Source organism: Colletotrichum tamarilloi, assembly GCF_030869305.1.
Source record: "Colletotrichum tamarilloi strain Tom-12 chromosome Unknown Scaffold_3.1, whole genome shotgun sequence".
Taxonomy (NCBI): Eukaryota; Fungi; Ascomycota; class Sordariomycetes; order Glomerellales; family Glomerellaceae; genus Colletotrichum; species Colletotrichum tamarilloi.
Window position 1 is genome coordinate 622606 of NW_026849386.1, and position 14351 is coordinate 636956.

At 54.4% G+C, this 14351-nt stretch overlaps 5 protein-coding genes across 5 annotated transcripts; 3 read left to right on the forward strand and 2 right to left on the reverse strand.

Annotated features, from left to right (window-relative positions):
* Positions 1–171: 171 nt before the first annotated feature.
* CTAM01_01371 (uncharacterized protein) lies at positions 172–3600 on the forward strand (the record flags this gene model as incomplete). Its single annotated transcript, XM_060517413.1, has 6 exons — positions 172–361; positions 457–602; positions 655–748; positions 821–1049; positions 1096–3428; positions 3485–3600. The coding sequence occupies 6 exons, from the start codon at positions 172–174 to the stop codon at positions 3598–3600; spliced, it is 3108 nt and encodes a 1035-aa protein (XP_060387874.1).
* A 543-nt stretch (positions 3601–4143) lies between these two features.
* On the reverse strand, positions 4144–4422 carry CTAM01_01372 (uncharacterized protein; the record flags this gene model as incomplete). The annotated part of the gene is made up of 1 exon (XM_060517414.1): positions 4144–4422. One exon carries the CDS (start codon positions 4420–4422, stop codon positions 4144–4146), a length of 279 nt encoding a protein of 92 aa, XP_060387875.1.
* A 1108-nt stretch (positions 4423–5530) lies between these two features.
* CTAM01_01373 (uncharacterized protein) lies at positions 5531–7172 on the forward strand (the record flags this gene model as incomplete). Its single annotated transcript, XM_060517415.1, has 9 exons — positions 5531–5599; positions 5697–5729; positions 5801–5891; positions 5964–6005; positions 6068–6222; positions 6306–6343; positions 6412–6549; positions 6628–7047; positions 7112–7172. The coding sequence occupies 9 exons, from the start codon at positions 5531–5533 to the stop codon at positions 7170–7172; spliced, it is 1047 nt and encodes a 348-aa protein (XP_060387876.1).
* An 801-nt stretch (positions 7173–7973) lies between these two features.
* Positions 7974–10099, reverse strand: CTAM01_01374 (flavocytochrome c; the record flags this gene model as incomplete). Its single annotated transcript, XM_060517416.1, has 4 exons — positions 7974–9513; positions 9573–9810; positions 9881–9949; positions 10066–10099. 4 exons carry the CDS (start codon positions 10097–10099, stop codon positions 7974–7976), a joined length of 1881 nt encoding a protein of 626 aa, XP_060387877.1.
* Positions 10100–13345: 3246 nt separating this feature from the next.
* Positions 13346–14196, forward strand: CTAM01_01375 (uncharacterized protein; the record flags this gene model as incomplete). Its single annotated transcript, XM_060517417.1, has 3 exons — positions 13346–13942; positions 14029–14088; positions 14164–14196. 3 exons carry the CDS (start codon positions 13346–13348, stop codon positions 14194–14196), a joined length of 690 nt encoding a protein of 229 aa, XP_060387878.1.
* Positions 14197–14351: the final 155 nt, after the last annotated feature.

Below are 14351 nucleotides of genomic sequence, written 5' to 3' on the forward strand. Positions count from 1 at the left end.
TCGATTTCTTGACTTTCCCTGTCTCACTTCCGATTACACGACTTGTAACCTGCCCCTCGTCAAAGAAGGCGCGCCTGCCCATTCATCCAACCGTCGCAACCTCGAATGCATCGCGCCTTTCCCCGCTCCAAACACCAATCGCCTTGATTGAGGCGAGAGTCCACCGACAAGATGCCTAGCCTCTTCTCCCGATTGAAGAGCAAGGACGGCTCCAAAAAGGCAAAAAAGGGCGCCAACTTTGACAATGCCGATCAGCTGCCCGCGAAGCCAAAATGGGACGACGCTTTCACGAGGAAGACGGTCGAGCCCGAAGAGATCCAGGACTTGATCAGGCGTTGCACTGACGAGCTGAAAGCAAGAGGTATGTCGTTTGCATCTGCCTCTGAGCTCCCGGCGTCGCCTTTCTCTGAACTTCGGCCAATTGCGCCAACGGTGTACTGACATGTCACAACCTAGCCCTCGACCACCCCTTTTTGCTGCTGCCGTTTAGACCTACTTCGGACCCTAGTGCGGTCCGGACCTTCATCCGCCACTTTTTCGATGGAAGCCAACCTTTGCGCGGCGAATTCTTGTCGCAAGAGCTTCGCATGACTGAGCCAATGGTTTGTGAATCTTGAACACAGATTTACCACTGATATACTTACATGTCACTAGGTCATTGCTGGCGTAGTTAAATGGTGCTGGAGTCGCCTTGCAGGCGGTGTTGTAGGCTGGGATGCGTACGAGCTGTTCAAAGTCGGCGAGCAAGGTATGTTGCACAAACGGACTCGGCACTTCACATGAGTATTTCATGGGCACCATGGGCTGACCCGCGCATTAGACTCAAATATGGCGAGGGACTCGTTCAAAACATTCATCCCTCTGAGTGTGGATAATGGAGCTCGTTCGTGTATCATTTTCGATTTCTTCGACTTGATGTCTGCAATTGCCGCCCACAGCAAGATGAACGGATTGGGCGGACGGAAATTGTCTCGGACGGCTGCCTGGTGGGCGTTCGAACACAAGGACACGGGCAGTGGCTTCGAAGGTGGTTACAAGGCATGGGCAAGGTGAGTAAAATTACCACGAGGGTCGAGCAACACTAACATTTTTCAGCGCCGCTGATGCTACGAGCCATCTGTTCTTCGCCTACCTGCGATCTTTGGCCCCGCAGAAGCAGACGCAGGGCTCCATCTCGCTGCTGCCAATGTCTCTTCAAAAATTGCTTCAGGAAACCGAGTATCCTCCCCAGAAGCCATCATTGATGCAGTCCTCTACATACAGGGTCGTTATGATCGTGGACACCGTTTCGCCGGGCCCCTTTGCGCTACTCCGTCGAGCCAATCACTTCCAGTACCGTGATGAGGACCAAGCTCTGCGCGAGTTTTCCGAGTACGAGGATCCTGTAAAGGCACTGACGGAAGAATGCCGTCGCGTCTTGAAATCGATCTCCTCCGCCAATCAGTCTCAAGTTTCCAGCTCAAAACACTCGACGAGTTTGCGCGACGCATCCTGGTCACGCTTCGAAGACATTGGCTTCACCAGCGCTCTCGAGGACAACGACGACGACGATGACCAAGAAGCGGCAGCTGCGGCTCGCAAACCCCAGGGCTTGAGAACCACACCTGCGGCTGGCAACATGGGCTTGGGACGGCCGACTACACCTTCCTGGGCCGATTTCCTCTCGTCTGGCTTTGTGGATGACAACCCAAATAACCCGAACATGCTACTGCCGCCCGATAAGCAGTTGCCGCCCATCGAGACAGCTCAACGCCAACGGAGCTCCCAATCTCACAACCCACGCCTGGAGTCGGATCGTCTCGAGCCTGGCGAGCTAGCAAGCATTGCCCGCTTTGACCTCGACGAGAGCTTCTGGTGGGTTTGGATGAGCAGTCTTGCACCCGAAGAGACTCCCGAGAGAAAATCTGCGTTTGGCCGCTGCGCCGTGATTGAGACGACCATTAAACGTGGTCGATGGCTCGTCATGGAGGAGATGGTTGCTGGTGCCGCCCCCGAGCCTCAGGAGGGAGCCTACATTGCCGAAAAGAAGGGATTCTTCAGCTGGACAAGGCGCAATAAGGGCGTCAACCGCCGTAAATCAACCGGCAAGCATACTCTTGAGAAGGGCAATAAAAAGACAGATCCCAATGTCAGTAAATCAAGCATCGGTCCCGATCAACAGGCTCGGATTCAAGCTGCTGCTCAACAGCTTCAGGCCCGTCAGCAGCAGGAGAAGCAACAGCAAATTTTGCAGGCTCGCCGAGGCCGGAATGATGAGTCGGCGAGAGAGAAGACCACCAGTGTATTCACCCTCCAGCCAGAAATCATGCGTCAGGCGTCTCCAGCGATGAAATGGGCAAACAAGTACGATAAGGAAGCGATTCGGGAGGCCTACCTGGCGAACAACACTGCTGGGCGCGGTATCGGTGTTTCCACCATGCAAAGGAAGGACAGTCAAGGCCATAACGAATACTCAAACGGCAACACCAACGGAGCGGAGCTTCGCCCGGAAGTCCCGGCCAAGTCGCCCTCGCTGCAACCACAGCCCTCGCCATTGACCCAGAGCTCACCAGGTTTCCCTCGTTCGCCATCCCCGCTTCCCCCCGGCGCGCAAGACGACGAACCTCGCATTCCATCCGAGAAGGAATCAGAGGCCCCGAGTGGTCTGCACCCGACCGACCGACTCGAGGAGGGCCGCAGTTCTCCGATGCCCCCGCCGAAGGACTCATATGACCAGGCACGGGAGAACATGTTCACCCCTGAACCGGACACCAGCCCGAAGGACAAAAAGTCCAAGAAGCTCCACAAGGAGAAGACCGGTGGAGGTGGACTTCGCAAGCTTTTTGGCCGTAACAAGAACCGGAACTCGAAACTGCCTGAGAATGCCGCCGCAGATTTGAACGGTATGCTCCAGCGCGAGACAGCAACTCCCGAGCCGCCAAAGCTTGCTCCTTCTCCTGTCCCCCAACCCGCTGCTTCAGAGTCCAATCTCCCCACACCAACACCTGCAGAGGCTTACATCACACCAATGGAGACTCCTCAACCCGCCCCAGTTGAGACCCAAGCTCACGAGCCGCAGTACGAGCCGTCCGTTGATGAATCCCTTTCTCGCGTCGATACCGACGATGCCAACGAGGCTCGGCACGAATTCTCGCGGTTTGACCAGGGCCCTCTGCAAGAGCAGCCCGCATTCGTCCCCGACGACGACTCCGAGGATGCTGTTCCGCCCCCTATCGCAAGACGTGCGAAGACCCCCGAACCTCCTGCGGACAACTCGTCCGCTCCGGTGTCTCCCGAGGATGGCCCTAGATCGCCGCCCGCAGTCGACCGATGGGCTCAGATCCGCAAGAACGCTGCGGATCGCGCAGCTCAACGCCAGAGCGAAGAACAGAGCCGGGGCGGATACAGCAAGACTACCGACGATGGCGACGACACAAGTGGGGAAGAGAGTAAGCCTTACCATGAAACTAGAAACCTTTGGCGCCCAAGATCTGACCATGTATAGCGATCGAATCCCGCGTAGCGCGTATTAAAGCGCGTGTTGCTGAACTGACTGGCAACATGGAGAACTCCCAAGGTCCTCCTTTGACGGGTGCCCGAACCCCTCCCGTCCGCCGTTAAAGATTGATGGACGACATTTGAACCTCCCGATTTGAAATTCGGATTCTCTGCGTATGTTTTGAATGACTGCAGCATCCAGCATCATTACGACTAAAAAAGCGCCACCTTTTTTTCCGGTCTCTAATTCTTCGAGATACAAACGTCTCCGATTTTCAGATCCCTGGCCGGATCTAAACCCCCCTTTTCTGTCATTAGTCCCTAATACCTTTCTGCCGTCCCTTTTCGTTGCGGGTTGTTACAGAATAAGATGATACCACTAGAATAGCAAGCCGATTACGCACAATATCAATGGCAGATTTGATCCTTGAGTTAAAGAACTGATGTGAACTTTAGAACCCAGTGAGAAAAGAAAGGAGTACCACCTTGTTTGTCATTGTTCTAAAGCCCAGCCAACGTTTATCTAGTTGCCTCCATATTTTCTAGAGCCTAGCACTCGAAACCCACATACGTGTTGTAGCCATCACTCGCCGTCATCTCTCTCTCTCTGTCTCTCCCCAAATCCGGGGACTACCATCCAACCGCCGTCGGTCATGATTCGACATGTTAGTCGCTCATCTCATCATCAGCATCAAACTGTTCATCCATCTCAGCCTCGTCATCCGTAAAGTCGAACGAGCCGCACTTCGTCCAGCGGGCCGCCACCGCGTCGATTGTGAGCCCTTCGCAGCCTTGAAAGGGCGTCCAGACGAAGGTGTCTTTCATCTCGATGAGGACGTGCGAATAGGGGATGTGGCCGGCATCAAGGACTGGTTTGCAGTAGGTGAGGGAGACTACTTTGGGGCGGTCGCATAGGTTGCAGATGAATTGTTGGATGTTGCACATTCCTGATGGGCGGAGGTGGTGTAGTTGTTGGGGTTCTCTCGGCGCTTTTCGTTTTAGTCTGAGTTCTTTTGAAGCTGTGTGTTGGGTGTAGTGAGATATTGAAGGTTAAGGTTGGTAGTGGGTGATATCTTGTCTTCGATCCAGTGACAGGAATGAAATGGCTTGCGCATTATATATGCTAGAGACTTTGATACCAGCTTTGTAACTATGGTGATATTGGTCATGAAGGGTCCGAATCACGCCTAACGACTATATTAACTTCTAGATATGACCGTTGTTGTCGGTGACAAGTTGCGAGACTACAGATTAGTCAACGACAAAGGGGTATGTTGAAGGCCAATGTTTCGATTTAAACTGTCTAGGGAAAATGAAAGCTGTAAGGATGGACTTCGAGACATGGCGTGTATGACTTCTTGCGACAGTCGGCCTCTTCTTCTTGTTGTCAATGGATTTCCGGCTTTGGCACTTGTACGGTGTTCCCCCTGTGTACGTCTCTGTTTTTTTTTTTTGTTTTTTTTTTTGTAGAAAAAGGTTGAGCGAGCTTTGATTGATCGATTTTCGGTTCTAGTAGAGATTCAATGTCTCTGGAGCACTTCCACAGGCGAAAGTAACTCCCAAATAGCATGAACATCGAGCAAAATTTTCAGTACGCCTGTCTATTCGAATGCAAGCCCACGCCAGTGATAAGTAGGTTCCCTTGACCCATTTCACAGAAGGAGCCAATCATCGACTATCCCGGTTGAGGATGTCTACAACTGCTACTTTACCACGCGTACCTCGGAGATGGGCTGCGTTCTGGTTTCCTAATGCGCTCGCAGACCCATGCGGTTGGAAGCACAAACATTCTCCACCAGCAGCACCTTGCCACCAACGTGCATAATTGTCTCCCAACCGAGGAAGAGAGGGGCAAACAACTTATCATCTTTCGTTTTTTCGTCTGAAAGAGACAGAGGAGGGGAAGACGAGGAGGGGTGATAAACGGGGACCGCTGCCACTCTCTCGGGTTCGTCAGCCCCTTCGTCCTTTGACGTTGTTTTCCCCCCATCGGACTCATTCAAAGAGTTGAGAGAGAGATATTCGCCAATTTTGTATTCAACCAGTCGCAGCCATGTCTACTACCGATCAAGAGCAGCAACCTGCTGCCAACAATGGCCCTGTCATTATCGCTGATGATTTTGTGAGTTGATCGCATATAGCCGGGTTCTTATTTCCGCTCTGCTTTCGTCACTCACCTCTCATGAAACCGCAAATATCCTGATAATGTGTTATTCTAGAGCGCTGATGACAGCTCATCGGACCGGGCTACTGTAAGTATCCCCGCGTAACGCGACAACGCCATAGATTCTGAATGTCTTATACTGAATCATCGGCTTCTCAGAGCGTTGCATCTTCAAGCACTAGCTTGGCAAGCTCAATCCTCAACCACCGCATCGAGAACGGCAGAACATACCACCGATACAAAGACGGTCGTGAGTATCTGATCCACCGCATGACCCGGAGGTCACTTCCTTGCGTTGACTTCGTCCGCTAACGCGGCATAGAATACAGCTACCCGAACGATGAGAAGGAAGCCGACAGGCTGGGTAAGTCGTGATAGGAAATACATCTCAACGTACTCCTGACATGGGTAACTAATGAATCACAGATCTGCAGCACAACGTCTTCCTCCTGACCCTCGACTATAGGCTCGGCCTCGCACCCATCGCCCAGCCCGAGGCCAAGGTAGGCCGCGTGCTTGACGTGGGCACTGGCACCGGACTCTGGTGCGTCGAATTCGGTGACGAACATCCCGACGCCGAGGTACATTTCCGCTCTTGCTACTTTGACTCAGTCTCTGGCTGTAAGAACGTCCGTGAGGTTTGCTGATTTGCTGCTTTGTTTAGGTTGTTGGTATCGATCTGTCTCCTGCACAAACTCAATTGTAGGAACTGTCTTTACTTTTCTTCTCAAATAGGCGGTAGTCAGTTGTACTCATGTTCTCTCTTATAGCGTCCCGCCCAACGTCAAGTTCGAGGTTGATGACCTCGAGGAACCCTGGACATACCACACCAAATTCGACTACATCCACACCCGCGCAATGACCTCGAGCATCTCCGACTGGAAAAGATTCTTCAAACAATCATACGAGTAAAGCAGCATCTCATAGTTCCCCCTTAGTTAACCCCCCGACCACGAAAAACTAATCAAAATACCCCGCCCCGACAGCTTCCTCGAACCAGGCGGCTACCTCGAGCTCCAAGAAGGCCACATGCGCCCCGAATGCGACGACGGCACCCTCAAGCCCGACAGCCCCCTCATCGAATGGGTCAACCGTCTCGAGGAGGCCTGCAACATCTTTGGCCGCCCCTTTGTCGACTGCCCCAGTCTCAAGCCCCTCCTCGAAGAAGTCGGCTTCGAGGACGTCGTCGTCACAAAGTACAAGTGGCCGCTCAACGCGTGGCCCAAGGACCCGCACTACCGCGAGCTGGGTATCTGGACGCTCGAGAATATGCTCGAGGGGCTCGAGGCGTGGAGCATGGCGCCGTTTACGCGGGCGCTCGAGTGGACAAAGGAGGAGGTGAATGTGTTTTTGATTGGGGTGAGGAATGAGTTGAAGAACAAGAACGTGCATGGATACATTCCCGTGTAAGTCCACTCTCCAAGTCCGACTTCTTGGCTTTTCTTTGAAGTGCTAATAGAAACTTGACAGGTACATCATTCACGCGAGAAAGCCGCTCAAGGAGACTGAGGAGAAAGAAGAAGCATCTTGAGAGTGATGGGGGCGGTCTGGTTCCAAAGTAGTCTTGAAGGGGGCTCTGGGGTAGGGGTTTGTTCATCTTATAGTAGTTAACTGGCGATAATCATGTTGGATGCTATAATGAGACACGAGTTCCACGTAGCACGTGAAGTAAACCCGCACCCGATGACTTTACCCCGAGGCTTGTTAGTGTAATGATCCCGGCGAGTCAAGCTGGAAGTTGCAACCTCCTTCTAAGCCCCGTCCAGCGTTCAGTCGTTGCTTTCAGAGGACGGAGGGAGGAGGAGGAATTTTCAGCCCTAGATATGGGTAGAAAGCGATGTGGCATGTGGAGAATTTCAGGAAACGTAGACAATAGCTGCGGTATGTTCTCGATTCGATGCCATGCGAAGAGGAGAGAAACAATAATAGGCGGACTATGAAAAGAGCATTCCCACTGGCTACTTCGAAACTTGCAACAATCAATGGCACCTTTGCAGCCCTTCGTCTTGTGTGGACATGTATGGACGGCTTTGAACTGATTACCGGCACTACAGCGGAAGTCATTCGGAACATACACAGCCGCCCAGACGGCGTCAAGTCAATTATGGTCATATATGTCACATGGAGAAAAGACAATCAAGTGAACAGAGAGTTTGGAGTTCCATTGAATCCAAGAGACTACAACATGTATCTATGAATACATTCCCTAGATGTGAGAAAAATGCCCAAATTCAAAAAAGCGCGCCAATGCGCACCCGTTACTCCGGTTATCACTGTTTTACCCAAAGCCAAGATTCCGTCGTGCGCTCGTCGTAGATGATCGTCTCAAAATTTACAGCTCCAAACTCGGCGTCTGGCCCTTGACGCGGCCAATCACCTGCTGTGGTGCGTACTTGGGGATAACCTCGTCGTCGTGCAGCATCTCAAACTCCTCGGTGGCGTCGCGGCCCATGAAGTTCATGATAGCCTGGGGTCCACCGGGGTGCTCCTCGAGCCAGTTTGAGAGATCCATCACAACACCCTTGACGACGACCCACAGGTCCTCCTTGGTGTTGTGCTTCGCAACCTCCTCCATGGAGAACTCCTTCTCGGGAACGGAGAACTCCTTGGGGTTGTTGGGCTTGGAAGCCTTCTGGCCGTCCGCCTTCTCGGGCGTGGGGCCGGCGGCAGATGTGGTCTGCTGGGCAGGGATACCCTGGCCGCCAGAGCCACCACCGTTGTTCCAGTCGATCGTGACGCGACCAGGCTGGGCGGGGTCCAGGTGCAGTGAGATCTGGCCGAGACGGGAGGTGGCACCTCCTACGCCGTTAAGGGCCTGCTGGAAGAGGTAGTTGCTAGCGGTGTCACCGGCAACACGGCCGTAGACGACACAGCCAAGTAGGGAAGAACCACCGAGACGGTTGGCACCGTGAACACCACCAGCAAGCTCACCGCAGGCGAACAGACCGTCGAAGGGCTTCTGCTCGCTGTTCAAGACCTGGGCCTTGTCGTTGATCTCGATACCACCCATGGTGAAGTGAAGAACAGGCTCCATCAGCGCGACGTGGAAGTCATCGTTGATGTCGACGGGCAGGTTGTGGAAGAACTTCTTGCCCCAAGGGTCCTTCTGCTTGCCGTCGGCAATGGCGTTGTAGGTGGTGAAGGTCTTCTGGAGGTGGTCGGGGGAGCAGCCAATCTCTTTGGCCAGCTCGGCACCGGTCATCTTCTTCATCAGACCACGGCCAGAGTAGTGGCGAGTGTGGAAGTCAAGGACCTTGGAGGCCTTGGAGTTGAGAATGAGTCTGATGGGGAACTTGTTCTTGTCCTTCTCCTTCCACATCATGCCGGAGACATAGTCACGGTGACCAAGCTCGTCGCAGAAACGGTCACCGTCGGCGTTGAGAAGGAGACCACCCTCACCACGAAGGGCCTCAGCAGCCAAGAACTTCCACTTGGAGCCGGGGTCCTTGGGGTCAACCAGACCGGTAGGGTGGACCTGGACCTTGTCCATGTCAATACCGTTACCGCCGATGGCCATGACCATCTTCTGACCGTCACCAGTGGCGTGGGTGCCGTTGGTGGTGGCGAGGCCGAAGGTATCGGGACGGTGCTTCTTGAGAAGGGAGGTCTCGCCAAAGTCGGCAGCGTAACCACCGGTGGCAAGAATGACGGGTCCATCAACCTTTTGCTCCTCGCCGTTGAACTCGTATGAAACACCAGTGATGGTGTTGCCGTCCTTGTTCAGGCCGGTAACGCGGGCCTTCTTGATGATCTCGACACGCTCGGGCTCGGTCTCGGCGAGCTCCTCGAGTCTCTGCATGAGGGCATATGTGATGGCCATACCAGGGAACTTGGCATCGTGACCACGGTGGGTACGGGGCTGGGAGTGACCTCTGTAGGATAGGTTAGGACCTGAGGAAATTTTGATATTGGGCCTCTGCGATTGACTTACCCTAACCGCGAAACGAGAGTAAGGTCCAGGTTGAAGACATCCTGGAGCCATTCGACGGCAGCAGCGGACTTGTAGGTAAGGACCTTGATGAGGTCGGGGCGGGCCTTGTCACGAGCAGACTTGAGGGTATCATCATAGAACTGCTTGACGCTGTCGGCAATTCCTGTGTCGACCTGTGTCCGCGTCAAGGCACCGTTGATGCCAGAGGTGGCCTTTGTGGAGTTGCCTCCGAAGAAGCCTACGTAGTAGGAGCGTAAGCTTTGCGACAATCACAAGCAGCGTAATAGTAATGGGTTTATTAGACTTACCCTGCTTGTCGAGAACGACAACGTTGCCTCCCGCGAGGTAGATGGTATGCGCGGCACTCAAGCCAGACACTGGCACGGATTAGCATGTGAGTGGGTAAGACGAGGCCGAGATTGGCCGCGGCAGAGAGAGTGGTAAGACTGAGAGGCGGAGGTGGGAGCAGGAAGAAGGGGTTGAGGTAACTTACGACCACCGCCAACGACGATAACTCTGGGTGCCATTTTGATTGATGTGATGGTATTGATGCGCTCCAGAGGACAGGATGGAGAACAAACAAAGAAGATGGGGAAGAGGAAAGATGGTGGGGGAGGAAGAGAGTTTGGATGGAGAGGTTTAAGAAGAAAACGAGAAGAGGAGCGGTGCCTTTCGTCTTGTTGCTACGCCGAGGGAAGATGGGGACAAAGGCACAAGGACGACGCGGGTCTGGGGCCGAAGGCAGGTGCAGGTGGTAGTGGTATCCGCTCCGCAAGGGACCTGGGGGGGGGGGGGGGGAAAGGGAGGGGGGGGGGGGGGGGGGCGGTGGGGGGGGGGGGGGGGGGGGGGGGGCGGGGGGGGGGGGGGGGGGGGGGGGGGTGGGGGGGGGGGGGGGGGGGGGGGGGGGGGGGGGTATACTTCGTACCGTATGGTACGGTGCAGTGGGACAGTGGTACATGCCTTACGGAGACGACTTGTTCTGGTTGCGTGAGGTGGTGCGCGCAGATGGGAGGGAGTGGCAGAAAGGTCGCTGACACGGCGATTCGTGAGCCGAGGTCGAAGCGCCGGTGGGAAAAGCAGAAACCAGGGGGGGCAACTTCGCACTGGGGACTTCCATGGCACACGAGTCCACGACTGGGCTTGCCCGCGGTGCTAGTCAGTTTTGGGCCGAGTTTGGGTCAGAGACTCAGAGTTGGGGGTCGGGGAAAGGGACGGTCTGGGGCCCTGGGGGAGGAGAATTGGCGTCACTAAACGGGGGGAGGCAGATGAACGTACCAGTAAGAATGAGCCTTTTGGTCAAGTGGTGGCAGTGGTCCGAGGAACAATGGGACACCTTTTTTTTCTTAGGTACAGGTGTGGGGAAGCCGAGAGCGACGAGAGAGATGGAATCTCAATTGAGTCTTGTCTTCCATGTGCAGTTTATTTCCCCAATTGCGCATCGTGAGAAAAGTTTCCTCCATGTTGTGTCTATCAACTACGAACAGGCAATTGCGTCCGGTCTGCGGAGGGCATTGCAACTGAACTGCTCCTCTAGCATGAAGAGACCCCAGACACTCGTTGGCTTCTCGCAGTAATTCTGGCCGAGACTGGGCCCGCGTTCGCTTTCCTCGGTGGTGGACCGCGACCTGCAAAACTGGGGGAAACTGTGGGGGATGTTCTAAAAGTCTCGAATTCCCCGTCTGGCTACTAAAGGTTCCCCGTCTATTACTGAGGTACCTCTGCGCTCCGTTTACCGAACTGACCAACGGAAGAGAGGGCATTACACAGTACCTAGACATGTTGAAGACGTTTGACCCAAAAACCTCAAAAGATGCAATTGAGGCTCTCTCGAGAAGGGATGGCAGACCGGTTCACCTGCCACGCCTGCGCCAGCCTTAGCTCCAACTGTGTAGGTAAGTACACTTTCACGAGTCAAATTGTTGGAGTAAGCTGCCGCAGAAAAGGCCATGAAGAATTTTGTGACAGTTTCAGGACTTTTCGAGCCGTCCATCGTTCGCCTCTGACATGTGAAGGCCACTCATTTACCACTTCCACCCAAGGTGCATCCAAGGTCACGGGCTTACCCTCGTGCTCGAGCTCATGCAGCTGACTGAACCTCGAACCGCCTGTCTTCCCGTCTGAGAGGCTACCAAACCTAAACGTCTGCCGTCGAATCTCTAACCAGCAATTGGCGTCCCGTCGCCTTCCCGCTCTCCCCACAACCTTGGGTGCGTACCACATGCCTCGTGTCAACAAGGTGAACGGGTAATCGACATCTTTCACGGGCATAAACCCGCCGCCTGCGATGCCCCATGCCATGGGACACGTTCCAAAACCCTTCTCCAGCCCCTTCTGCCCCTCAAGACTGTGCGGCTGCATTGAGGCTGCGGCTGGTCGAGCGCAATTCTCAAGGCGCCGTCGAATCTTCACGAGTGTAGCTACGTGCAAGAGAGGCATAGCCACCACGTACTGTGTAGGACTGTAGATACCGTTGTCTCACTAGGCCCCCTCCCACCTAATCCCCCACACAAGAGGTGCAGGTCAGATGATTGACCGGTCCGGAACTTTTAGCACCTGACCGAGGATCTACTCGCATTGCCGTCCCCTCTTTTCCCTTGCCGCTGCTGGGCGACCACTTTCGGCCTGCATTCCAGTCCAGCTTGTTCCTCCGCACTCGTACGAAGATAGTCGAATACACAGTAGTACAGTACAAATCCCCTTCCTCTCACGGGCCATTTCCGGCTCCAAGGACTTCTTTCTTGGAGTCGTGCTTGGGGGCTGGTACTGGGCTGACTGGGCTGGTCTGGGGAACCCAGGCCGTACATCTTTTTTTTTTCGCATGTGAAAGGGGGCATTCTTGGGGGAAAGCGGCAGGACGGAGCAAAAGCCTAGATGTGTCAGGTGCTCAAGCTTCGTTGACCGTAAAACCCCCCCATACAGAAACTTGCCACCTATCCCATCGACTTGGTTTCCAATTCAGCCTCTCATGATTCATGAGAAGCTTTATTGATTCCTGAGGATAATAAAAAACAAACTATTGATACAATTGGTAGTGGTGGCATTGCATCGTTTTTTGTCGCTGATTGCTGAGGCATAGGCTTCTCCCAGCCAGTCATTCTCGTTCAAATGCAGCAATAATTCCCGACTGCCCCGACTGCCGTTTCGCGCATCCTCACCTCAACTCACCTGTGGCAGAAGGAAACCCGCGGATTGAGAAAAGTGTGGGGAACGGCTGCCCGTCTCCGCAATCGCTCCCTTCTGTGAGACAAAATAGTAGAGAATACCTGGGGTTATTGGGCTGCCGTCTTCGGTGTATCTCGGCGAGTGCGCTCATCCGTCGGCAACGCAGGAACGAAAGATAGAACTCGCTTCCGCATCGTGAAGGCATCTTCGGAAAGTAAGCGTTTTGCGACTTGCCTCGTTGATCGAGCATCACGTGGTGTGAGGCGGTTGCGCTTTTGCTGCTGGTTTGGTGTGCCTTACAGCGAGCAAGGTACCTTACCACAAACGAGTCGCAGATGTTCCTGCTGGCGGAGAGCACCGCCCTGCGCAGCATCGGAGCACGGGTGATGTCATCCTATCATGCAGCCAATCGTCGCCCTTAGATTTCCAAAAATCTGGTCCCGTGGGGAAAATCCAAGGCCGCGAAGCCGCATCCGACGTGAAAGTGACGCGCGCCATCAGTGTAGTACTTTCCAAGGCAAGTGCAACTGCATTGCTGCATTCCTGAACTGCGACGACGGGAATCTTAATTCGATACACAAATTCCCCATTCCCAAAGAACAAGAAGCATAATGAGACGGCCCACCGCCATAATACTTCTCTTGACCTGCACCGTAGTGACGGCCCAGCTCAGATCCCTCCCCGTCGAACGCTCCGGCCTCAACGGATACGCACCCCGCTTCTTCCGCCAGAAACCCATCGTAGAATCCGTAGACCCCGCCCCCGGTCCAGCCATGCCACCACCGCTGCCCTCAGACCCCCCCTCCTCTTCCGGCCCGGGCCAAGACGGAGGAGGAGGAGGCGGCGTGAGGCTCTCCGACGTAATGGGCCGTGACCGGAGTATCAACGTCTTCGCCGGCTTCACGCGCGACATCGAATCCGCCTCGCGCCGCCTCGACGACCAAGGGCGCAACACCACCGTGCTGGCGCCCCTCAACTCGGCCGTCGAGAAGCTGCCGCGGAAACCGTGGGAGGATCCCCGCGACTACCAGCAGCTCGGCGCCGACGCCTACGAGGGCGACGACGGCAGGGATAAGGCGCAGAGGAACATTCAGCGGTTTGTTGAGGCGCACATGGTTGGCGTGAGCCCGTGGCCTGAGAATACAAAGGCCAAGACGATTGGTGATGATAGGGATGTGTGGTGGGAGACCAAAGACGGTGTTAAGTTCGTAAGTCGATACCATGCTGTCCCTTTCTTTCCTTTTCTGTTTTGTTATCAATTATGTCCATATTGGGAAACTGACGAATAGTTTAGATCCAGCCTGGTAATATTGAGGTAGTAAGTGTGGCGAGTACTGTTGCCAATGGCGAAGTGGTATGTGATCCCAATGCTTTCTTTAACATCCCGTACGGTTTACCTCGTCGGACTGTGAGTAACCATCGCACATAGTGGATTATCAAGGAGGTATGGAACTATGCCTAAGGTACCGTAGTCAGACTTCCCTATGAGCTATGAGCCATGAGCGAGAGTCCGCTGGAACGGCCACCCCAATACCCTCTATAGGATACAAATTTGTTTATTATCGTCACCAAGGCCCGTGGTGTGGCGGGGAATGTTAGCTCGTTCTGAATTGCCTC